Source organism: Spermophilus citellus, assembly GCF_964194105.1.
Source record: "Spermophilus citellus genome assembly, chromosome: 5".
NCBI classification, from domain to species: domain Eukaryota; kingdom Metazoa; phylum Chordata; class Mammalia; order Rodentia; family Sciuridae; genus Spermophilus; species Spermophilus citellus.
In genome coordinates this window covers 62,523,282-62,550,348 of record NC_138186.1, presented here as the reverse complement: position 1 = coordinate 62,550,348, position 27,067 = coordinate 62,523,282, and the positions used below count along the sequence as shown (strand labels likewise).

At 38.6% G+C, this 27,067-nt stretch overlaps 1 protein-coding gene across 1 annotated transcript; it reads left to right on the top strand.

Moving 5' to 3' along the window:
• On the top strand, positions 1-27,067 carry ADGRF1 (adhesion G protein-coupled receptor F1; the record flags this gene model as incomplete). Its single annotated transcript, XM_081294989.1, has 15 exons — positions 1-40; positions 1,179-1,327; positions 2,585-2,633; positions 4,804-4,953; positions 6,195-6,368; positions 7,928-8,028; positions 8,865-8,923; positions 11,822-11,973; positions 13,593-13,756; positions 15,933-16,121; positions 17,686-19,059; positions 20,699-20,740; positions 21,853-21,912; positions 25,379-25,442; positions 26,345-27,067. 15 exons carry the CDS (start codon positions 1-3, stop codon positions 26,431-26,433), a joined length of 2,856 nt encoding a protein of 951 aa, XP_081151115.1. The 3' UTR covers positions 26,434-27,067.

The following is a 27,067-nucleotide window of genomic DNA, read 5'->3' as shown; positions in this document are numbered from 1 at the left end:
ATGGTGGGGCCTGAGAAGGCCCACCCGCCCAAGAAGGAAAGTAAATGCATAATTGTATGTGTCACATTGTTTATTTTTCATGCTTCCTTGGAAAACCCTAGGAAAGGTCTCTGTTATAAAATAGCTGTAGTAGTCCTTATTCTGCCTCTCAGGCCTTTCCCATTTCTTTAGATCAGGGAGCAGAATGTGGGACAGCTGGTGGGGATGGCAGTACTTGTGTGCCATTTAAAATGCACACAGGAAGCAGGAGAAGGGAAAGAAGGGACAGCCCCACTTTGTTCTCTGTACTGCTAATCAAGGTCAGTCATTCCAATGGTGGGAATTACACTTTAAAAATATTTTCTCCTGTGGAGGTGTAAAAGAAATGTTGAAAGGCCTTAGATAGGGAAATGTTCTCTCAAGTCCTATCAATGCTATCCATTGAAACTTCACAGTGACATGAGTGTTCATCGTATGCCACCCAACATCATCTAGCATCATGTGGGTATTGAGCATTAGAAATGTGGCTAGTAGGACTGAGAAGCTGATTTTAAATTAACTTATGTTTTAATTAAAGTTAAAATACAGAGACCCACAAGTGGCTAGTTGCTACTGTATTGCACAGGATATTTCTAACCTATTATAATTTTTCTTTGACACCATAAAACTTGGGATGAAGGATTAATTTTGTGACCATGTCTATGTGCTGATTTTTGTTCAAATTATTTGAGATAGCTTTAAGTTTGAGAACGATTTGTTGCTAATTACATCAGCTAAAAAGAAAGAAATTTTCTGGAGTGGTTTAGTCTTATTTTTGTTTAAACATTCAAAATCTATCCTTTTATTTATGGTTCTCAGGATCTTGGGTTATTTTAATGCTTTATTTCCTGAGATGAAAAGAAAGCATCAGTGAAACATAAGTGCACCTAGTAATAATGTTAAGCAAGTCATGATTTAAAAAGTCTCTGTTTAATCAAATTTGATCACCTAGAAGAGAGGTCTACTACAATTTTCTACTAAGCTTGCAAAGACAGAAATTTACTCGTTCCAAATGGGAGCTGAAGTAATGGTGTCACAGGCTATGTGAAGTGGAAAACTATTCAAACATGCAAAAGGACTGCCGGGCTCAGTTAGGCCCTTTGGTGTGTGCATTTCTACATTTTGATTTGCAATTCTTGTCTTTGTATCTCAGCCTTAAGAGGTGCGCTGCCTGTTCAGTCATAGACTATGTACCTGGCTGCTCACGTGCAGTCCAGGGAGAGGAGAGGGACTGCGGAAAATGAGAGCTGAAGTGTTGTGGCTCATCTCTTTCTTCACTGTCTTTAAGGGCCACTGCAGCTTCCTTGGGGTGAGTTGGCAAATGTTCATTTTTCTTCTCAATCATCTCTCCTCTCTGCTTCTGGCACTTTTAGATTGGTTACTCTTCAGGTAACTGAAGCTGCATAATTTAATGGACTTGTAATCAGAAGTCCTGAGTTCTTGTCTCAACATTAACATTCACTATAGTGTCTTAGATAAGTCATTACTTCTCTTTGGATCTCAGATGACCGAACTGCACAATGATCTTTGAAACCATCTTGGAAATCTTGTCTAGTTCAAGCATTCTCTTGTATGGCTTTTTGGACACACAAAAAAGCATATGGATTGACATGAGCAGTGTTTGAACCCTCTCCTTTATCTCAACTCCCTTTCTGATGCTTTTTTCCAGGACCAAGGTTTGAATGATTTCTGCCTGCTGATGACTCTCAAATGTGTATCTCCATCCCAGACATTTCCCCTGAACTCCCCCCCACCACACACACACCATATCCACTTGCTATCTCTAGCTGAGCACCCAAAGGGTTCTCAACTTCATGTATCTAAATCAAATTCTTGATTTTATCTCACTAAACTGATTCCTCCTTTGCTGTCTCAGCAGGTGGTATCACTTCTCGAGCTGCTTAGGCAAAAAACATGGTGTCATGCGTGATGGTTCTCATATTCCATATCTAAATCATTTGCTTTATCTTTAAGATACATCCAGACCCAAACACTTCTCACTCTCTCCATGACTCAAACTTATTCCACACCCTCTTTATCTCTCCCCTGTGTTGTTTCAAGAACCCCTGAAATGCTCTCATTGCTCCTGTGCTTGTTCATTTTCAATATGACGTAAGAATTGAGGCTTCCAAAAAGTAAATTAAAGCATGTTCAAAACTCTCCACCTACCACTCAAGTAAAAGGTAAAACCCTTTCTGCAGCCGGTAAAGCTCAACACAACCTGCCTGCCCAGAGTTCTAAACTCATCTCCTCCTCCTCTCCTCTTCACTTGCCCCCCTCATCTGCTCTTTCATCTGGGCTTTGCTTTCACACATCAGGCATAGTCCTATCCCTGGCCTGTGCACTTGCTTTTCCGTCTGCCAGGAAAGTTGTTTCTCCCAGGGTTGACGCTTCCTCACCTGCTTTAGGTCTTTGCTCAAATTTATCTCCAGGGCAACTTTTCCACCATGCTTGGCTTAGATTTTAGATTCAAGATTTTAATTCATCTGTGAAACTCAAACCCTTATGATGTTCAACTTTCTAAAGCCTCACCATAACCATCTTTTCTCCATCTTCTTTTTAACAGAGAAATGATGGCATCAAAACAAAAAGAGTACTCAGTGTGGAAAAGGCAGGTGAGACTCCATAGCCTGGTATAGTGGGCTTCAGTTCCAAGAGAACAGGGTTGTAACCCCAGCAGTGCCTCTGACTGGTTGCATGATCTTAGGCACATTACAAAATAGTCCATGCCTGTGAAATGAGAATAACGGTAATTCCTAAGAGTAAGATATCTGATGATTAAATGATGTAATAAAAACATGTATCTTGTGCCATTCCTGGGTCAAATTGCAGCTCCATATGCTTCCTTTTCTTCTATGCCTTAGTCCTAGTGATGTAATTCATGGTAACAACCCTCAGGCTAATAATGGGTTGCATTCTGAAATTCAATTCACAGATCTGATGTTTCAAGCACAGAATGTATTTCCTCACACAAATGGTGATCTATATAGATAATAATAAGTTTCCTGGGTCAGTCCACAAAAATCTTTCAACCATGCAATGTATTTGTTATACTATAATGTGCTAATAGTACCATAGAACATACATACCACCATGACAGACTACATTTCTTTAGGAGAATGAAATACAAATTTCAACTTGGAATGCTGCAAATACATTTTCCCTGACAGTAGAAATGCCAGAAAAAATATTGAGTTGTTACTATTTGTCAGACACTATTTTAAGTACTTTAATCCTCACACCAGTCCTCTTAGTGAAGTAAGACTATTATCTATTTTACTGTGTTAGTCAGCTTTTTGTCATTGTGACCAAGACACCCAATAAGAACAACTTAGAGGAGGAAACCTTTATGTTGGCTTATGATTTCAGAGGTTCAGTTCATCATCAGCTGACTCCATTACTCTGGGCCCAAGGTAAGGCAAAACATCATGGTGAAAGGGCATGGTGGAGGAAAGTTGCTGACCTTATGGCAGGAGGGGGGGGGGAGAGAATGAGCCAGGAACAAAATATAATCCCCATCCCAGTGACCTGCTTCTTCTAGCCATACCCCACCTGCATATAATTACCACCCAGTAATTCATTCAAATTATTAATCCATTAAATGGATTAATCCAGATTAGGGTACAAATCTCCTAATCATTACACCTCTTCTAAATATTCTAAACATTTCTGCATTGTCACACAAACTTTTCAGGAGGACATCTCACATCCAATGTGCAACATTACAGTTAGTGAATTGAAGACACAGAGATAGGGACTGTAAGTAGGATTTGAACCCAGTTAATCTGGGTCCAGAACCAGTACCTTTAACCACTGACAGTGTGACCAGCATCATTTATTCCCCTGTTCTCACCTCTTGGGAAGAGATTCAAGCATTTAAAGAGATAGGTAGTGCATGAAAAATAGCTGAGATGATCTATGAGTCATCCATAGATGAGCCACAGAAATTTCAGAACAAGTTTTATGTGAATGTGCCAAAATGAATTTGGGGTGGGAGAAGACTCCTGGAATTCATCTTCTCTCTCAGTCAGTCAAAAACACTAGAAAGCTCACACTAGCCCCCAGAGTTAGGTACAGTGGTCATCTTTATTTTACAGAGAGAGAAGCTAAGGCACAGAGATAGGGACTATAGGAAGGATTCAAACCTAGACAATCTGGCTCCACAAACAGCACATACAAAGATCCAAAGATGAAAATATGTGAAGGCAGAGCAAGGACACCAGAAACAAAAAGTGCAGCAGATCTGCCCTCGCAGAAAGAAACTTTCTAATTCCAGATATAGTTAGCTGGAGATAAGGATACACAAAATCTAGAGTCAAGGTTTAGTTTTGTTTTGCTTTTGTATTTCATGTCAATATTCAAAAGTCAGCTAATTGATGAAACATTTATACAGGAGAAGAAAGTGTTCCTTGGAAAGTGGGAGATTGGAGGGGTTTCTATTAGAGCTACTTCAAGGAGACCAGGGCTGAGAAAGGAGGAGGGAAGAATGAGTAGGATTTCCTCATTCTTCTCCCTTCAGTCTGGATGAGACAGAGGGCACTGGAACCATTGGCCTGGCAGAAGTGAGAGGAGAGACATATATTAGGCATGTGTGGGAGTGAACTGTTTGTGTTCACTCTGGATGTTCATGTTCAGTCTGCGTCTGGATGAGCAGAACTCAGGAACAAGCATCATGGTTCAGCTTGTGACCTCTAAACAGAATCTGTTGACTGCTTCTGAGCTACTTCCTCAGCAGTCTTCCCCCAGCAAAGACAGAGACTGCTAACTGACATTCTTTCTGTTTAGTCCAAGGTCAGGAATATGAGCTGTTGCTTCAGGTGACCTACAGAGATTCCAAAGAGAAAAGAGAGTTGGAGAGTCTTCTGAAGCAACTGAAGGCTCCCTCGACATGCTTGTCAGCACCAATGGAGATCATCAGGGTGAAGACCACAACGTGTAAGTCCCCTTTGGTGACTGAGAGTGTAAGTGTGGAAGGTGAGCTCATCAGCCAGGGTAGGTTAGGTTATGCTGTGGAAACAATCATCCCCACAATCTCTATGGCATTAAAGAACAAAGGTTAGATTTCTTCTTCATGTTTTATGTTCTTGCAAGTTGGAAGAGGGGCCATGTCTGTGGTCATTGCTCAGGTATCCAGACTAAATGAATCAGGCCTTATGGCAAATATATTCATTCTGAGACAAAAAGAAATGGAATACTAGAAAGTCTCACATAGGAACTTTTGACTTAGAAGTGACATATACTAATTTTGTTCCCAATATATTGATCAGAACTGGTTCTATAGCAGGCCAAGATGTGAAATCCTTCCCTGTGCATGGAAGATAGCAAGAAATTTGGCAAACAGCACTAATAATCACAAAAGTGGGGTTTAGAGAAATTGAATGGCTTGTCTAAAGCAGTGATTCTCAAAATGTGGTGCTCAGACAAGCAGGAGCAACATCAGCATTACTATCAGGAAACTTAATAGAAATTAAATTCTTGACTCCATTTCAGGTGTACTGAATCAGAAACTCTGGAGTGAGACCCTCCAGGGGAATTTTTTTGTGCTTGATAAAGTTTAAGAACCACTCACTGAATATCTCCAGTGAACCATTCATTGCATGCCACTGTGCATGTTTTCACAAAGGTAGCTGTTGACTTTGTTTGTCCCTGTCCCTTTTTTAGCCTATTAAAAATGCTGATTTTTGTCCAAATACAAAACTATGAACATACAGGATTGGCTAATGGAACTTTTCATCATGGCTCCCCCCAAATAGTTTCTACCTTTGCCATCCTACTTTTAGGGCCTACCTTGGAGTGGTAGCTTGTAGAAGAAGGGAAACTCCAATTAGGTAGTGGTCAAGTGCCCTTTAGAATCTTTCAAATATCTCCCATGTTACAAATATACTCTTCTGCGTCTTTCTTCCATTGCAATGGATATTTATGGGGCATACATCCTTCTTTTGGATGCTAAGACCAGCCATGCTAGTTTTATGTTTGGTAGGTTTCCATTACTAACCTTGGACTCTATTGAGGTGGACATTTCCTTAACTTAAACATATTACCATCTTGATTTTGTCTTTCTAGCTCTTGGTGAGACATACTTGCTTCAGATTCCAAGTCAGTGTCAAGGATCAGAACTTGGAAGTAGTCAGCTTATAGATGAGGCTTTGTGAGACCAAGTTCTGTTTTTTGTGCAGACTGTAGCAGCCTGAATGGGATCCTACAGTGTGCCTGTGAAGACAGCCACATCTGGTTTCCTCCTTCATGCCTGGATCCCCAGCACTGCTATCTTCACACAACTGGATCTCTCCCAAGCTGTGAATGTCACTTCAGCAACCTCAGCCAGAGCATCAATTTCTGTGAGAGAGCAAGTAAGCACATTGGAGTTCATTGAGCCTCTGGGCATCTCCCAATTAAAGGGAAGGTACTCTGGCCCTTCACCTCACTGAGGAGAGTTAATACTTAGAGGGAGATTGGAAGATGATGGCCGTGTGCTTTTTATCCTTGTCTACAGCCAGTCAGAGCTCCATAAGTGCAAGAGATACAGAAATGCAAGTTGGCATTTGGGTGTCATTTCAAAATCTAGGTACATCCAGCTCAGCTCTGCAACTGTATGATTCTATTAAGATTTAAAGAGAGCCCCTAAAATTCCAAGTAGGCAACTGTTTGAGTCACCAACATTTTTCTTCCTACTTTCTTTTCACTCCTTTGGCAACATCAGTTCTAGTGATGTGAATGCAGGGAAGAACACATGCATAATGATTATGTTGAAAGAACTCTGAGTTGCCAACAAATATGTGTGCTGAGTGCATTAAAAGAAGAAGGAAAGGCAAGCAGGCAGATGTTAAAAATTTAGCTCTGGAAAACTGTTGCTTTAGGATGATTTTCAATGAATGTTGAGATGAACCAAATGATATGGACTCCAGGGCTTAAAGAAATTTAAGAAGCTTCCCCAAAGACTACTCTGGTCATCTTGAGGCTCTGGATTCTAGTTGAGCTCAGGAGAGACAGAGAGGAGTCTGAAGTAACTGGGCATCCATGGTTTTCCTTCCCACGATCAAGTTAAGTTATAACAATGTGCATGTATTAAGTACCATCTTTATATCCAGTTCTAGAGGACACACACGTGTTTTTTTTTTTTTTTTTTTGCTATTTATGAATTATCAGGCTATTTGGGGAGGCCAGGAGATGATACAAGAAAGGAAATTATATAATTTCTTCAGCGAATATAGATAGAAGCCTACCTTTTCTAAGATGGTCCATATCTGGTCCATCTTCAAGAAATACAAAGATGGATCGAAAGGGTATTACATTCATAAGGGTCTTCCCATAGTATTGTGGGGATGTGTATAGATGAGACACATATGTAGATATTTTGGTACAAGAGGCTGTAAGGGAGGTATGGAAAAAATTCTGTAGGAATTCACAGGTAGAAAAGGAAAGGGTTTGCAGAAGAGCTGACATTGGACTAGGTCCCAATTGAAGGAAAAACAGGATTTGTGTATTCAGAGAGCTGTCCCAGTGCAAAGGAATACTAACAATGGGCAAGTAAGCAAGGAGTGTGTCAGGGTTAGCCAGAAGTGCTTTAAAAAGTTTTGATTGGGGCAATGCTTAAGCTCAATGCCTAGATGAGGATTTCTTTATTTCAGAATTCAGTGACTATCTTTTCTATCCACCCGTGAGTGGTCATACATTTATCTACTTCGAAGGTTGTCTTGATGACCAACAGTTTCCCATTACTGTTGAAAATACATAGTTTGAAAACTCTGGTTTTATATGTTTTCTATTATTTAGTGAATATTCATCATAAAATAGTTGAAATACCACTGGTGATAAGATGTTTTCTTGAGTTACACTTTTATAATTTTATGCGGCTAATAAAATCAAGTTAGAAACTCATTATCTAAAAATTTCTTTCTATTTCTCATAGAGATTTGGGGCACTTTCCAAATTAATGAAACATTTACAAAAGACCTTTTAAATTCATCTTCTGCTAAATACTCCAATTATACAACTGCCATTAAAGATAAAGTAAGCACATTTTACTTATTGCATACGAATTGTTCACTAAATGCTAACTCAGATATTTTCAATTCAGTATATATATTTAAATACATTTAAAAAAATTTCACTGAGTTATTACAGAGAAGTTATTTGCTGTGCTCACAGTTGGCATTCCTTGATCATTTTTTTTCCCCTAGGATAGTTTGTCAGTTGACTTGCTCATGTGCTCAGTTTTGCTCACTCACTTGAACATTTACACTAAGGATTCTTGGTAATTTTCTGATTTTCATGTGTCAAAAGAAAATTTTTACAACCTAAGTTCAATTGTCAGCATTGTGGATCCTTCCATAAAAAAGACTCTCTTGTTGGAGGCCAAAGCAAGTTACTGAGCAAAACTCTGGGCTTCATAATGAAGTCACATGAAAACCAGATCCATCATTGCACCTCTGCCTGAGACTGTGGCCCAGGTGTGGTTCATGAAGACATGAACAAATGGATTCAGTTTAAAGACCTATGAAAATTAAATGGCTTGATTTTGATATGGATAATATAGATTTGGGGTAAATTTATTTGGTACCAAATTCATACCCTATTCTAAGCAGTTGGTTATTCACTCTTTAGTAGTGATCTGAAAATTAAATTTTACGAGTCTCTAAGTCTGCATGTGTGTGTATGTATATGTATATTCCCAACTGTGATTTTAACTGTATTTGTTATGACCTACAACCATTTCCCACAGTACCTCTTTCTTTGCTTATTTGCTATTTTTGATTTCCTTATCTTCTGCAGCCATTTTTTGTTTAAACGTCTTTCTGAAGTGCGAGGACAAAGATTAACACATTGCCTTTTGTTTTCTTTCTAAGCTTTCAGAAGTATACAAAGAAATTCAAGGTTTTGAGTCAGTGGAGGTTACCCAATTTCGGTAAGTAGCACAATGTCCTTAGAAGGGCATCTCCAGAGCTGTGTACCAGTCCTGCTGAATGACACGTCCCATTCCCAGGTGACCTTGACAGAAAACAGGGCAGAGCTAGTCTTCCTTCTAGGTTTCTTACTCTGATGCTTTCAAAGTTCTGAAGAGGAAAGTCTAGATTCTCCTTTAAGTGAATTTAGGAACTTCAACATTGAAGAACATTTTCAAAACTGTGGTTCAGGAGTAGAGCTATAAAAACAGACCTTGGAAGGAAACAGGAGTGTGCATGTCCAGGAAGGGGCGAGGGTGGGGAGGAGGGGTGAGGGTTGTAGAGGGATGGATTTTTTTCCTCCCACAGCCACAAAGGGACATGATGCTGTATGATTCAGAGCCACGGGGCGGGGGCCGGGGGTGGGGGACTTGGGTGAAATATTATCTTTTTGTGTAGATGTCACATATATATCATGATTCAGAATCCAGTAGTCATTGTCTATAGCAAATAAAAAGATATTTAGTAAATTATTCTTTTGTTTATGCTTTAACTCCAAAAGTTATTTGCTTAGTTAACCATGTGTACATTGATTGCCAACTATTAATAGTGTGCTTAATAGAGGAAATAGCTTAGAGGTCAGAGAACTTGACTCATTATTATTATTTTTTTTTAACAATTAACTTAAAAAAAAATTGGGAATTTTCAACAGCATTTGCTATAAATTTGTTGTCTTGAGCATTCCCCTTTAAGTCATCCTGTGTCTCATGTAAATAATTTCCTTTAAATTTAGTACCAGGAAAAACACTGCTTTCTTTTTTCAAATGTTGAGTCTGTATCATTGATCATATTTTCCTTTTGACTTTCCTGTCATCCAACTTATAGCCAAAATTGAAACTCAATCACAATGATTTTTGTATTCTATATTATAGTTTTTCCCCATCTTAGTCCTGCTTTTCTGCCTACATTTCTAATTTACATTTCATCATGTGTGTCTTATAAACTGTCCCCAGTAATTTGTAGACACAATCACAGTCAAAGGAGGCATAATCTTATAAATATTAGGATTGACTCTTAATGTACATGATTTAAAATCAATCTTTCTCTCACTCTCTCAAATTACTTATCTGTCAAACAGGACAGTTAGTACCATGAAACCTGTTTTAGTTCATTAAATCAAATGAAATTATAGGCAGGAAAATGCTTCGTAAATAACATAGAAGGGTGATAAAATGCAAAGGCACTGTGACCACTGCTACACAAAAGGACATTTGTATTTATTGTGAAGCGAGCAGAAGTTTGACCTAGTAATTAAGAATTTGAGTTTGGAGCATCACGGTTTTTAACCTATTAATTAATAAATAATGATCACCTGGCCCAACTTCTCTTTTGGCCTCATTTATCTTTAAAATGTGGGTAACACAGTGAACCCTAATTGCAGGGTCACCTGATTAACACATGTGAGCTGATTTATATTTGATACCTTTAAACACATCTATAAGCTGGTAGTTTCTTTGCTACTTGAGCTTGGTCCCCACCCTAAAGTCCATTTTCAAATATCCAGCTGCCAACTTGACATCTCCTTTTGGTTTTCCAGTGGGCATGTCAAACACAGCACACCTGCACTAGGTATCCCCACAACTGTTCTGCTCCTGGCCACAGCCCACCTCACCATCTTCCACATCTCAGATACAATAATGCTGTCCTTCCAGTTGCACAAACTTACACTTTGGAGCCATCTTTTGTTTTGATATTCTTTTGAGATATGATTTGCATACAGCAGTGTGTTTAAATCTTAAGTACACTTCAATCATCTTTGACAAACATTTGTATAAGCCCTTCCTATGAAGACAGAGTATTTCCATCACCCAGAAAGTTCCCTCACGTTCCTTTCTAGTTAATTTCCACCCCTACCTCCCACACTCTCTACCGCTGGTCTGATTTCTTCTAGGTTAGTTTTGCCTCCTCTAGAATCATCACCTCACCTGTGGATTTTTATATATCTGGCTTCTTTCACTTAGCAAAATGTTTGAGATTCATCTTTGTTTTCTGACTATTTGTGGTGCCTTCCCTTTTATTGCCCAGTACTATTCCATTATATAAGTACACTAAAGTTGTCCTTCCATTCCTTGAAATTATTCTTGACTGGTTTCTTTCTCTCAAATCTGCTTCACTGGCAAGTTCTATACTGTCTTCCAGTCCAACCTGAATCTGACTCTTCTCTCCAATATGCACTACTACCCCACAAGTTCAAGTTCACTACCTCCTTCCTTACTTGTCTCCTTTGAATTTATTTTCTACATAGCAGCCAAAGTGATGAGCTTAAAAAATAAATATAATCATACTATTGCCTTTTAATAAATTCTAAAACTTTTAAGATAAAGAATCAAATTCAAACTATAAGGTCCTTGGTGATCTGGATCATGGCGATTTATCCAATATTACCTTTTATGTCTTTCTTTTTTACTCATTGAATTTTATTCAGGCCAGTCTTTGTCAAATTCATTTTCCTGCCCCAGATCTTTACATATGCTGGCATACTATCCAATATTCTTTTTGTCACTGGACCTTTTCTTCTCTTCCTTTGGGCTTGAGCGCTCCTTCACACAGAGAAGCCTCCCTGATCAGCTTTGTTTAATGTGGGGTCTCACCTCCATCTATTGTTCTGATCACTGTGCTTGTCTCTCATAATACTGAATAAAATTTGGAAATATACAGAGGGGTACACATGTGTGCATGTGCATGTGTGCATTTGGAAGTACCTTGTTTCATTTCTCATTTACCCTCCTTTTGTACTTGAAGATGCATACCAAGTCTGTCTGGTTTATGCCTCTGGAACCCTATGTCACGTACATACAGATTAGGCTCTGATTGAAGGAATGAATAGTGCATCTCATTTTTCTTTCCTGCCATCATTGCAGAGAGGGAAGCATTGTTGTTGGGTATGAAGTGATTGGCTCAAGCAGCTCCTCTGAGCTGCTGTCAGCTGTGGAACAGGTGGCTGTGAAGGTGGAGGACAGCCTGGGCCAGCTGTTTCCGCTGAAAAACGGATCCTTCATGGTGTTTGGAAAAGGTGATACTGGATTTCCATTTTTTTGCTTTGATTAAGGGACTTCTTTAATTAGTGAATTTGTATCTTCAGGAATTAGATTGGAATTTTTTTTTCAAGAAGGAATTGTTCTAAAACAGACTTTCAGTGGAAACAGGCAGCTGTTTCCCTCATCTTGGTAAAACTCAACTTTAGCTGACTATTTTAAATCCTTACTCATCGCTGATCCGATCTCCAACTCCTGGTATAAACATCATGGAAGACTGATTTCAGGGCAAGCTGTGATGGAAATTACTCAGAAATGGTTTACTGGTACATGTTGAAAGAGCCCTGGGGCTGACACAATTTCTAAATCACAGTGTAAGGACCCAAGAAAAGAATGCATACATCCTTGTCTTTAACGAAAACAGACACATGCACACACACCACTTTTTCTTGAAATAGTTTTCTTTTCCTTTTGCTTCTTTTTAAAATTTTTATTTGGGTTGACACATGATAATCATACATGTTTATGGGGTACACTTGCCTATATTGTGTTATGATCAAATCAGGGTAATTAGAATATCCCTCATTTAAATATTTATTTATTTATTTGTTGCAATGAGAACCCTCACAATGCTTTCTTCCAGCTATTTTGAAATATACAATATGATTCAACCATGGAAAAGGATGAAACCCTATTGTGGGATGAACCTGCAGGGCATATGTTAAGTGCAATAAGCCAGGCAGAGAAAGATAAAAGACAAATACTGCATGATCTCATTCATATGTGGGATTTAAAAACATTGATTGATGTCATGGAAGTTGAGCTGGGGAACAGAATAAGGTCTGGTGTTCTATTCAGAGTAAGAGGCCTGTAGTTTAAAAATAATATGTATTTCTTTTACTTCTTTATATTCAACCCTAGTCCTCTCTTGCCAAGATTTTTGCCATTGTCTTTCAATAACATTTATTTGACAAATATTTACTAAGTGTCTAGGCACTTAGGACATAGCAATAAGGAAAACAAACAAAACCCCCAGCCCTATAGCTTTTGCCTATGATATTTCCATTTCCCAGTTTCAGTCATAATAAGGATATATTATTAAGAGCCAGTTGCATGGGATCCTAATTAGAACAAGTTATACTTTGTGTATGTATAATATGTCAAAATGCACTATACTTTCATGTGTATCTAAAAAGAACCAATAAAAAAATTAAAAGAGGAACGTTAAATAGAGATTGATTGCAATGTGAAATGCTGTTAAAGGGGTATAGAAGATATCACCTTTGGACCACATAATTACTACTTTGAGCGAGAATGCCTTGAAGATTTTCTGACTTTCTGGTATTTTCTTAAAGAAAGAAAACATTTCCTAGGGTTGATCATATCTTCCCTTATTTTCACCTAATACTTCCTAGTTGGTAGCTCATCAAAAGGCAAAAATCAGACACATTGAAGAAAGAACCAGCCTCAAGGTGGAGGCATCAGGAAGGAGTAGAGGTGCTCAAAGGAAAGAGGCGAGGTATCAGAGTCACACTTCATCCTTCTGAATTTTGCCTGGGTTTTATATATGAACATATGACTTCTAAAGTCTTTAAACACTACTACATGGGTCACACAGAGTGCTGGATATTCTGGTATCATTTTTCCTGTTTTCCAGTCCAGTGTAACAGCATTTTCTTTGGATTTGGGTCTAAGAATGATGAATATACCCTGCCCTGTAGCAGCGGCTACACTGGAAATGTCACAGCCAAGTGCCAGCCCTCTGGATGGCAGGTCATCAGGGAGTCCTGTGTGCTCTCTCAGCTGGAAGAACTGCAGAAGGTGAAGTCTTTTCCTTTTGTGGACTTAGCCTGGGGTTTCAGTTTCACAGTAAGCATCTCCCAGTAAGCACAGCTTAGGGAGAGGGCAGAATATATCAAGTTGTATCATTGGCACTGTGCAGAAGGTGAGGCTGACATCAGACTGTGGCAAACCCAGGGAGTGTGGGCATGAATGACAGAGTCTAGCTGACAGCTGAAAAGGTCAGAAAAGGTCAGTCACGCCACTTTATTTCAGTAATGTTTATTCAACAAATATTTACTAAGTGTCCAACGTGTCTAGGCATTTAACACCATCAGAATTGATGGTTTTGTCTGAAAGGGTGCTGCAAAGGACGAAATCAGTGCTAAAGTCTATCGTAAATGGTAGAACAACAAATGATCTGGCTTCAGAAGCCCAGTGGCCTAAGAAGTGAAGATTAAAGTAGAAGTGTGAGTCAGAGGGCAATAGGTTTAATACAAGTGAGGATGGTACACATATCAGTCTTTGGGGCAGGGAGTGGGTCAGGCAAACCTGAGCCACAGAGAACAACAAATCTGCAATGGACCTTAGGGTCATTGGGTTTACAACCTCCTTCTGCAGGTTAGGAAACAAAAGACCAAGGAGCCAATGGTCTCTCTAGAAGCAATAGCATTGATCTACAAATAGTTACTTGAATCCCAATCCAATGATTTGATCTCTTCTCTTGCTCTCTTAGAAAGTTTTAAATACCAAGACACAGTAAATAGAATGAAGAAAGTGAAGAGTCAGGAAATAGAAGAACTTAAATCACAGCAAAGAATGACCTCAAGACCAGTTCACAAACACCATTCTGCTAGTAGGTCTCTACATTGAGTAGTATGTATATCCTGGCCACAGACCTGGCTATTGCAGTAGAGAACCCCAGAAGAGTATTCATCAAAATGTTGAGGAATAGTTATTTCTCCTTTTATGTGCTCAATTTCTTCATCTGTAAAGAGGAGTTAGAGAAGGTAACCTCTAGGATCTGGTCTCTCCTTTGGCCTTACTTTTTGGACACGGGCAATATTTAGAACTAGTTCATCCCAGAATGTGAGGAAGGTACATTCCAGGTGCCCTGGCAGATAACAGCACTCTGAGCTAAAAAGAACAAGGAGAAGAGGTGGGGTCTAGGATCGTGGGGTGACATGTGTTGATGGGAAGGTAGCACCCCTCTCTTGCTGCCTTCCACATTAACCCAGCACAGCAGAAGCAGATGGGAGCGTGAAAGAAGGAATAAAACTCCAAATTCAAGGGCAAAGTCAGGGTTGGCAAAAGTCTAGTAACTTCCACCATGTCCCTCCATCTTCCCATCCAGTGGGGATATAGCCAAGCATTAGTACTATTAGACCTTACACACCACTTTCTTGCTGAGTAGTTTTTGGAAGATCATCAAATATCACTGAGCAACAGTTTCTGTATAATTAGGATAATGATTTATATAAAGATGCTTTTTTATCTGATAAAATTTATTTATTTATTTAAGTTGTGGGAATTTATTTATTTATTTATTTCCTTTTTTTTAAATTGATTTTATTTTTAAATACATGACAGCAAAATGCATTACAATTCTTATTACACATATAGAGCACAATTTTTCATCTCTGTATATAAAGTATGTTCACACCAATTCGTGTCTTCATACATGTACTTTGGATAATAATGATCATCACATTCCACCATACTCGCTAACCTCATGTCCCCTCCCTTCCCCTCCCACCCCTCTGCCCTTTCTAGAGGTCATCTATTCCTCCCATGCTCCCCTTCTCTACCTCACTGTGAATCAGCCTCCTATATCAGAGAAAACATTTGCCACTTGTCTTTTGGGGATTATCTAATTTCACTTAGCATTTTCTTCCCCAACTCCATCCATTTACCTGCAATTTTAATAAATATTTTAAGTTTCAGTCTTCTTAGCTATAAAATGACAACAATAATGGTACCTCCCTCAAGGATGTTTAAGGAATTCAAACAGTGAGTCCCTGGTAGAACATTTGGCAGTGTCTGTAATAGACAGAACCCTGAATGACAGTCATTTTTTTTTTAAATGACTGCTGTATACTTACTTTAGTATACACAACCCATACAAATGTTAGTACTAGGTGGCCAAGATATTGGATTTAAATTTGATGAAACCCAAACATTTCTGTTTTCTAGAACGTAACCATTTTTTATTTTGTAGAATTTCAGCCTGATTGCAAACAGCGCTACAGAGATGGACATGTCATCTCTGGTGCAAAATCTTTCAGTCATCATTCAGCAAAATCCATCAACTACAGCTGGAAATCTGGCTTCTGTGGTGTCAATTCTGGGAAATATTTCATTCCTGTCAATGGCAAAGAATTTCAAGGTGTCTAATTTGACGTTGGAGGTATGGTTTTCCTGTGTTTGCAGGGCTTTCTTTAAATGCTGCATCTTGTAGGAGAAATGACCAAGTCCTTAATAATGGGGGATCCCTTTGGAAAGACAGAAGAGCCATATAACAGTCCTCATGTGAACTTCGTTCTTTCTCCATAGGATATAGGAACTCATGAGATCAATAGTGTGAGTTCAAAGTAAAAGGGAGTTACACCTGAGCACGGGGCATGGGCAGCACCTGTCTTAGAGAATGGGATGGGCTTTTTTATTATATGACTTGGGCTCCAGAATTTTGATACATGTTAGCAGCTTATAATCGTTCTTTCCTGTGGCCATAAGCTCTGACTTTAGCTGTGTACATTACAAGAACTCCCTTTTCTCAGCTGGGGAATTCATGGTTTCATTTGGATATTTAAAAATTAATTTAAGATCACACAGATGGTATATGATCACTATAAGAAATGCAAATAAGCAAAAAGAAAATTAAGTGATCTGTAATCTCATCATCTTAGAATAGCAGCTGCTGCTTATATTCCAATTATCACCCCAGTGCCTGGAAGAATAACAAGTGGTACACAGCAGTGCTCAATAAATATTTGCTCAATAATTGTCCTTCCAAACATTTCAAATGTTTGCATTTTATATTTGAAGGTCTGTAACATTTTACAAAATCAGATTATGTAATTTATGTAACAATCATACTTGACTATGTATGATGAAAATTATGTCAATTATGACATTAAATTTGAATAAGTTAAAGTCATAAAGAAAAGATGCTCAGATTTGTTTTTTGCATTTTATTCATAAGAGACCAGCTGAAATAATACGAAACAAAAAGGATAAATATAAAATGAAGAGTGAAAACAGCACAAAAACAGAGCAAGAGAAAGCAGAGGATCCTGGGGGCAGTAGAATAAGCTCACTAGGCTCTGGGCCAGAAGACACAGAGGGCTGGATAGGGTAAAACCTGGCAGACACCTACAGCAAAATGCCCGGGAATCAGAGTCCAAAGCCAGTAAGAGGTCCTGTGGGAGGAAATAGCAATGTTTAAGGAGTTGCTTGGAAAAGGAATCTCTTAAACTCAGAGTGGCCCTAAAAACCTACAGCAATTCAACATCGATTTGATGCTTGGGTCTAGTTTGTAAGGATTTGTATTTTATATGTTGTATAGTAAACAAACAAAAAAAAAAACATGAATTAAATCTTGACCACCCATGACATGGATTTTTAACTTCTGATGTTAGCAAAACAAACATCATAATATGGAAATTTGTCAAAATAATGTCTCCACATTATTACTCAGGAGAATGGGAATGCACCTTTGGGCACTGAAGGATGTATATTCAGCCCAGTGTGTTTCTGAATGCCTTGGGGTGGTCATCCTGGAACCAAGTTTCTTTCCCCAAAGTCTCTGCTGTGCAGAGTAGCAGAGCTGAATTGAATTGATGAGCTTCAATGTGATCCTCAACTGAGTCAATTTTCCAAGCATTTTCCCTAAACTTAACACAAATAACTATCCACTCATAGACCTCTCATCTTTTTTACTGAAAACACTAACTTTCATCCTTGTGTTTCAGAATGTCATCAATATAGCTGATCATATTCTTAATTCATCATCAATAACTAATTGGACAATTTTATTGCAAGAAGAAAAGGATGTTAGCTCACAACTACTGAGGACATTGGAAAACATCAGCATTCTGATACCTTCAACTGCTCTGCCTCTGAATTTTTCTCGAGATTTCATTAACTGGAAAGGGATTCCAGTGACCGAAAGTCAGTATGAACTGGGTTATAACTATCAGATTGAAATGTTCCAAAAAAATACCTCCATTCCCATCAGAGGCCACGTGTTAATTGGACCAGACCAGTTCCAGAAGCCCCTTCCAGAAACTATCATCAACATGGCTTCATTGACCTTTGGAAACATTCTGCCCATTACCCAAAATGAAAATGTTCAGGTCAATGGGCCTGTGATATCCACAGTTATCCCAAACTATTCCATAAGTGAAATTTCCCTGATATTCTCTAAGATAGAGTCAAATCTGAGAAAGCCTCATTGTGTGTTTTGGGATTTCAGTCATTTGCGATGGGACAGTGGAGGCTGCCACCTAGTAAATGAAAGTCTAGATATGGTGACGTGTCAATGTACTCACCTGACCTCCTTCTCCATGCTGATGTCACGCTTTGTCCCCTCTGCGATTGTTCCTGCTGTGAATTGGATCACCTATGTGGGACTGGGTATCTCCTTGGGAAGTCTCACCTTATGCCTGATCATTGAGGCTCTGTTTTGGAAGCAGATCAAGAAGAGCCAAACTTCACGCGCACGTCATATATGCATGGTGAACATAGCCCTGTCCCTCTTGATTGCAGATATTTGGTTTATTATTGCGGCCACTGTGGATACCACCATAAACCCTTCTAGAGTCTGCACAGCTTCAGTGTTCTTTACACATTTTTTCTACCTCTCTTTGTTCTTCTGGATGCTCCTGCTTGGCCTCCTGCTGGCTTATCGAATCATTCTCGTGTTCCATCACATGGCTATGACTTTGATGATGGCTATTGGGTTCTGTGTGGGCTATGGGTGCCCTCTCATTATATCAATCATCACCCTTGCAGTCACACAACCTAGCAATAACTACAAAAGCAAAGATGTGTGCTGGCTTAATTGGTCTGATGAGAGCAAACCTCTCTTGGCTTTTGTTGTCCCTGCATTGACTATTGTGGCTATGAATTTGGTTGTGGTGCTGTTAGTTCTCTCAAAGCTCTGGAGGCCAGCTGTTGGAGAAAGACTGAATCAGGACGACAAGGCCACTTTCATCCGCATGGGGAAGAGCCTACTCATCTTGACCCCTTTGCTGGGGCTCACCTGGGGCTTCGGTATAGGAACAATGGTGGATGGCCAGAATCCAGCTTGGCATGTTCTTTTTGCATTACTGAATGCATTCCAGGTGAGACCCCACCCACCGTCCAAATAATAATCTATTACATTCTTACATAACTGGAATAAGTATAGATAACTCAGGTTGACAAAACAATTCTCTAGTAAGATTGTAATGAAAGCTGTATGGAAACTATAAATTTTTTAAAAACGATCTATTTTCCTCCAAAATTAAGGTCATACTGAAGCAGAATATCCAGAATATCCAGACTTATACAGTAATCTACCATAGAGCTTTGAATCTGTTGGAGTTCCCATAACTAATGTTAATCCCTTTTGCTGTTACCTCAGTCCTCTTTCTCTTGGGCAGATCTCTGAAAAAAACACAGAGACAGAGAAATAAATAAAAAGTACTTGTTGACTCTGAATGGTGCAAAGGAAGTCCCTAGAAAGCAAATAAGCAGGGCCAGCAACTGAACACCAGCAGCCTGTCTTTTTGTAAATAAAGTTTTATTGGAACACAACCATGCCAGTTCATTTGCCTTGGTCTATGGCTGCTTTCCCTACAATAGCAGAAAAGTTGCAATAGAGATAATGTGGCTGGCAAAGCCCAAATACTATCTGGTCTTTACAGATAAAAGCTTGCTGATTCTGCCACAAAGAATGAGTTTTACATTTTATAGTCAAAAAGTGCTCAGAGTAGATGGATAAAATAATCCTTAGTTATTAATATATATGGAAGAAAGCTTTCAATCCTGGTTTAATGCAGGTATTTTCAGGTCACCTGGGACAATGACTGGGAAGTGGTGGTTAAATGTTTGAGCTCTGGAGTTAAGTATGCCTCAACTCAAATAATTTATTGGAAGTCAACTATGTGGTCTTATTTGATCTCTCTGTCTTTCAATTCCTCATCTGTTAAAGGGATCTAATAACAATACTTACATCAAAGAGTAAATGTGGGGATTTGATGAGATAACTTAGCATTTGGCATAGTGCATGGAAATTAGTAAATGTTCAGCATGTGTCTCCTAAAAGCAGCTGTTTCTCTGCTCTTCAACATAGATCCTACAGGTGGTGGTGCAGATGGCAGTCATAAGGAACGTGCACCCAATGATGAGAAGCATAGGTGTTCCTGTCAGGGCAGGCACATATCTGTATTCTGTCTGAACAAACATCAATGGAAGGTTCTCTGACTTGGAGAAGGATTTCAAGGTTGAAGAAAGCCCTTGCCAAGATTTTCTAAGAGCTGTGCTTGAAAGAAAGGTTGCTGATAGAAGTCAACTTCTTCTGCTTGGCCCTTGGGTTGGACCTCAGTGCCAGCTGCTGTCATAAATGCATCGTAAATGTTATTAAATGGCAGGTCTAAATAAGGACTGAGATACAGAAGCCAATGGAAGTGATTTGCTTTAGGCTTGGGACGGCACAGTAGAGGAGAACGAAGCTCCAAAGGCACTTATAACTTCATTCACTCAATCATTTACTTATTTACACACTCATGAAAAAGTCCTTGAGTTCTTTGTGTTGTGCCAGGCACTGGGAAGGTCACACAGTGTTCCTGCCCTCAAGAAGCCTGCAGTCTAGTAAGGAGATAGACAATAAAACAAATTCAATGTTGGGTGATAAAACAGAACTAGGTTACATACAGGTGCTTTCTGTTCTGAAAAAGAAAAAAAATATAATGTGTGATTTTCTCCTTTTTCTTGTTAAAGGGGTTTTTCATCTTCTGTTTTGGAATACTGTTGGATAGTAAGGTATGTGCATATTCATTTCTCTCTTCATTCCCTAACACAGGCCTCTCTATGCTCACACCCCCACCCTTCACCCCTTGACCCCCCGCCCCCCACCCCACTTCAGTTCTGAGGCTTTTATTCATATAGTAGGAGGTTAGGCAACAGGTACTTTTGTAATAAAATTCTATAATTTTACAAAGTGTAGGTTCAGCCAGAAGACAGAAATTAAATGGTCAGTGTTGACAAAGTTGTATAGAATTAATCACAACATGTAATTGTGGACACTACCAGAAGAGAGAGAAATTCTTTCTACATTTGATTTTTCTAACTTAAATTATGGTGTGACAATGATTCAAGAGCAAAATTCCTCTACTATGGAGTAAATTCCCATTTGCCACTTTCATTGTTCATTCATTTAAAATATGCTAAAATTATATCTACTTGCTGTGTTTTTAGAGCTTTGCATAGTAAATGTTAAAATAGTTTTCCACATTAGATAAAATTCCTAAGGAAGGACCACCAGTTTAAGTGAAAGATAATAGAACAAAATTAATGAAACTTATTATTTTCCCCAAGCATTGAGCAATTCTGTTGAGAGAGATGAAGACAGAGGTGAAGCTTATTAATGTATAGACACTGTTTTAATAAGATAGGAATACTTTACAATTAGCATAATTGTTGCACATCACAAACCTATATTTACAAAGAAACAATCTGCTGTTCTAATTGTACTAATAATTGCCTTGTTTGTACCATTCTCATGGTTAGGAAAACCATTCACTTCACAGATAAACTTCAATTTAGCAATTATTGCCAATTACTGATGACTAGAATCTGAGTTATTGTGGCCTTGGAAGTGTTGTTCCTTGTTTAATGCTAGTTTTATTTATTAGTAAAGAGGCTAAGAAAATAATCTTTTTACTAGATGGTCATGCCTGTAGTCTATTAAGTGCCTGTATGAAGTAATACTTAGAAATAATAATTTCAATCTGCAGTTTTTTTCTTAGTATGTTTGTATGTTAGTATATATGTATATTATATATATGTGTGCGTATGTATATATATACACACACATATATTTTATATATACACATATATGTGTTTCTCTTCTCTATTTGTTTTTGCCCTTATAGCTACGACAACTTCTATGCCACAGCTTGTCCCCACTAAGCTCTTGGATGCAGACACTAAAGGTAATTATCTACTGCTCCAATGCACGGAGTTCCAGTTTTGCATTTTTGTCTTTGCGGAATTTTGCAGCAGTCCAGTTCTATATGAACTCCTTGGAGGTTTTTGTCACCACTGTAATATCCTGGTGTCTCTAAGGGTGCCTGGCACAGGGTTGATACTCTTAAAAGGAGCTACTGAGGAAGGAAGCGATTGAACTAATTAATGTAAAGGCATGGGAACCAACAAGGATGCTGAAGCATGAGGTCTGTGGGTGTTTGTGAGTATCTTTGAGCAATATTGTTCATTTCAGTTCCTTGCAATTTTAGCTCTTAAGTCTGCCATGTGATAAATTTATATGAAACTGGAGGATTTCTGCTTCATTCTTTGCCACAAAAGTGCAGTCCTATGATGATAGTATAGTTTGAAACACAAGTACTTGCATGCCTATTTTCTATTTTCAATGTTGATTTAGACTTTTTTCTTTCAGCAAGAGACAAAGGGCTTTTCAGAGAGGGTTCTAAAGCAGAGATATCTGTGTTTGATAAAAAATCAACTGACTTAACTGTGTCCAAATGTGGGTGTTCAGAGATTTTTACCTGTGACGGTATATCCTTTTGAAATAAAAATTAGTGAGGAAATCATTTGGCATTAAGAAATCTTCCTTGGTCTGCATCTCCCACTGGAAACCTCTGCTGTGAATTAGGGAGGAGTGGCCCATGGGCAGGCAGACCTGCCCTGTTTCTGACTCTGAATCCAATTGACTGTGTGACCTTGGGAAACTTCCTTAGTCCTTTTGAGCTTCAATTTTCTCAGCTGTAAAAATTAAGTGTTGGCTTAGTTACTTAAGGAAGTTCTAACATTCTGCGATTTTGATTTTATGTCTTAAAGAATGAAAAGTCCTTTGAAGCAGAAAATGTGAAACTAATGTCATTATTTACTTTAAAGAAAAAAAGGAAGTTATGGAAAGAGAGGCCTTTACTGAATAAATGAATCAGGACACTCCCCACCCAGCAAAGCAGGAAGTCAGATATTTTTTTTTCTCATTTGGAAATGAGAGAGAGAGGAGAGAGGAGAGAGGAGAGAGGAGAGAGGAGAGAGGAGAGAGGAGAGAGGAGAGAGGAGAGAGGAGAGAGGAGAGAGGAGAGAGGAGAGAGGAGAGAGGAGAGAGGAGAGAGGAGAGAGGAGAGAGAGAGAGAGAGAGAGAGAGAGAGAGAGAGAGAGAAAATGAAATAAAATAAAGCAAAAGAAAAATCCCTGCAGTGTTTCTCCCTGTTTCTAAGGTCCTTTTCAGAAGGTAGGAGTGAGTGATCAGTGAGTGCTTTGCTTTTTCTGGAATTACACCCTTCCCCAATTTTGTTTCCAACTTGGGTGATAAAATAAGATTTTGTTATCTGTTAAATAGCTCATCTATTCTAAAATAAATATTTGTTTTGCAGAAGAAAAGATGAGTATTTGTAATTTTATGAGGGAGTTTGAATGAAAAGGAGAAACCTAGATTTTGTATGATGAGGTGAAGAAGAAATAAGATTGGGTACTGATAGTCCTATCAAGAAACTCACTTATGAGTTTAAAAGGGAGGGAGAGAGAGATAGGAAAGGAACAAGATGTGGACTCAGGACCAGGAGTGATGGGATCATTAAGATTACTAGGATGGATGGAAGCAAGTCTGTATGCTGGGAGGGATGAATCAGTAAAGGCAGAGTTTAAATACAAATGGAAAAGTGAGGCTAAGGGACACAAGAGGATTCCTGGGAAGATGGACTTAGTTGCAGACTAAAGATAGGATGACTAGCCACTACTCTTGATACAGGAAGTACCAGATGGATGCAGATAGAGCCACATGTAGATTGGCTTCATGGTGTTGAGAGTTCACTGAGTGATGGCAAAGTGGTAACGAGGTAGGGATCTTGGCAACATCAGTGAAAATATGATGTTTGACAGAAGGGAATAGAAGAGGAAGCCAGCAATGCTCAGCAAGGACCATCCTTCCAGCCACCAAAACTCTATGTGAACCCACAATGTAATTTCTTTCAATAGCCTCTTCATGCTGAGGCTCAGAGTTCCTTTCTTGGCCCTTCATTCTCCCAGCCATGTTCTCTATAACTCTACACTAAGAGGCTCACTCTGGTGGCCTCTACAGACACTTAGCCACAAAGACTGAATTTATAGACCCACCTTTCAGTTCCAGTGATTCAGATCCTGTTGTTCAACAGTTTAGATCCACATAAATTTATGTCTGACATGTTTCTTCCTCCACCTGGTAGAGTTTCTGAGTGTACTGTAATCTAAAATTACTCTTTTCACATGGGGCAAGATGCAGTTTTAAGTTCAATGCTCCCTAAGATTTTCCTTTAGGGTTATAACATTATATGAGCCTCGAATTCTGGGAAATCAATTGTTTTGCTTTGAAAATTACAGACCTTTTCCTTCTATCTATAATTTATTTTCAGAGCTCAGTATGAGGTAATCACTCATATAACTCAGTGAAGATTGGGAAACACTCACTGGTCTACCTACTGCATATAATAAAAACCTATTTCTCCCACCTTGGTTTAGCTTCCATATGACACGGACTGTAGCAGGGATTGGAAATTGTTCCTTCCAATATTCCTAGTGCTTAAAAAACAGTGCCTAATATACAGAGACATTCAACATTAAAAGTGAAATTAATGAATAGATGAATGATATATTGAGTGAAATAAACACCTTTATCTTTTCCAATAAGTGCATGCTCTGTCTTTTTTAAATATGTTATTTCAGTTTGATAATTAAGTTTAAAAATCATTGGACTCTATATCTCTGCACCAATGTCTGAGGGATTATTCAAAAGAGAGATAAATGTTAAATTGTAAAAGAGTAACCCAAAGTTCTAACAGACGCCATTTTTACTAGGAGTACTGGTTTTTCCATGGGTTATTCTTTCAGTGATAAGGGTGTGAACCAAAGAAATATAAGCATGATCTTAAAAAAGGATGATATTACCAGGCTTAGTGGTGCATGCCTGTAATACCAGCTACCCAGGAGATTGAGGTAAAAGGATCTTAAGTTCAAGGCCAGTCTGAGCAACTTAGTGAGACCCTGTCTCAAAATAAAAAGTAAAAGAGACTGGGGATGTGGGGATGTTACTGAGTGGTAGAGCAGCCCTGAGTTCAATCCCTGGTGTAACCAAAAAAAAAAAAAAAAAAAAAAAAAGAAGAAGGAGGAGGAGGAGGAGGAGGAGATCATTATCTCCCTTAAATCCATTGCATAATTGTTGTTAATAATAGTTGTGAAAATATAAAGAAAGGTGAAATTCATCTGGAGGTAAGTTCTAGGCATTTCAAGTAGATTAAAGCAGAGAAAGGGGTAGGGACTACTCTAAGTTCTTGAAAAGAGAGTCATGCTGACAGAATAAAAGATGGTTAAAGCCACCAAGAAGTCAGGAAATGCAGACCCCATCACCAAAAGAATACTACGAACATTCAAATGATTTGTTTTTCTTTTGTGCAGCAAAACTCGTCAGAGATATCTTCCAAAGCCAACCGCTCAAAACATTACTCAGTGCAAAACAAAGGTAAATCACCATAAAACCAATTATTACAAAAGGTGGGAAGAAAGAATATGAAAACATAATGCAAAGACAATTCAATGGCAGCTATTAAAAAATCTACATGAGAAGTGTGAGAGAGTATCAACCAGCTGTGGTGTCCAGGCCAATACTAATTTTGCTCAATGTTGATACAGCAGTATTGGGGATTTGATGCTCAAGGAGACTACTAAGTAGTAGTTTCATCACAAATTATCCCATTTCCTCAGTTAGACACAGGGTGTGTGTGTGTGTGTGTGTGTATGCACATGCACAAATGCATGTAGATATCTGTGGTACTGATCATCCAAGCCATGGGGTTGAGAAGTGGGTAGATAACATCAACATGTATCCTAATGGGAGAAATCACCCCATTTGTGCCAGTTGCTGAGCAGCAGGAATGGGGCCATGTGATTGTGTCCAAGTGCTGGACATATCCTGTTAAAATGTCCCAGGGGAGGGAGGAACCACACCTTCTGAGCATTAGACAGGACTCTCTCCTCCACCTATGATACTCATTGGTCCTACATTCATATACTGGAGTTTCATTAAAGCTAAAGTTCATTAAAGCTCTTTTATGCATTTGTTCCTCATGAATAAAATGGAAAACTAAGAGACTGCTAAGGTTCCTTCCAGTGATAACATGCTGTGATCTCAAATCTGTTATGTTATTTCCCAACAATATCTGAAAAAGATAGTACTTCACTTCTGAAATGAGAGATGCCTGACAAATGCAAGCTTCAGTGATATCAGAAATGCTCAAACAAACACATCTATATCTTCCCCTAACATCTTCCTAAACTAAGAGATTCCCAGCTGATTTTCATTTTGGTCTCACGCTTGATTCCAACATGGTAACAATAATTTTTATCCTGTTTTTCCCCCCTCAGGCAACAATGCAATTTCTCATAAGGGAGATTCCTCCAACAATATCATGCTTACTCAGTTTTTATCAACTGAAGAAGGTCAGGAACCATAAAGTCAAGGAAAAAAAGTTGGAGCAACTTGACATTTGGAGTTCAATGTCAGTGAAGAAATTATGGTCACTAGTGGCTTCATCACTGCCTCCTTTATCTTAAATTAAATGGAAAAAACTATTTTCATGTGGTTTGATTTTTTAAAAATGCTACATGGCTGCAGAAGAATAGGTTTCATTGGAAATTGTGTTTGTTATACCTTCCTGACTATGAAATATGGTTTCCTTTTTCATAAAAGTAATACTATTCATGTAGTATTTCTAATCACCTGAATTGGGAATACGAAAATGTCCTGAAGTAGCCTTAGATAAATTGATAAACTATGCTCACTTTCTTCTCAAAAAGTCACTGGTGCCAATTTCTAGAGAAAAAACATTTCCTCTCCAAATTTTCCAGTTGAATTTGATGCTTGTTTTTGCTTCTTAGGTGCAGTCTCTTAATGTTGGAAGTTAATCAGACATAAAATAAAAACTTCCATTTCAGATATTTTTGTAGTCATTTATCAGGAAGTATAAGAATGTGATTTGATAAGTGATGTGACAGTTGCCACTTTACAACGCACTTTTGTGTGGTCTGCCACCAGCAAAGTGAAGTGTCCAAGCAGACCAAGCAAAGATATAAGGAAATGGGGACCCA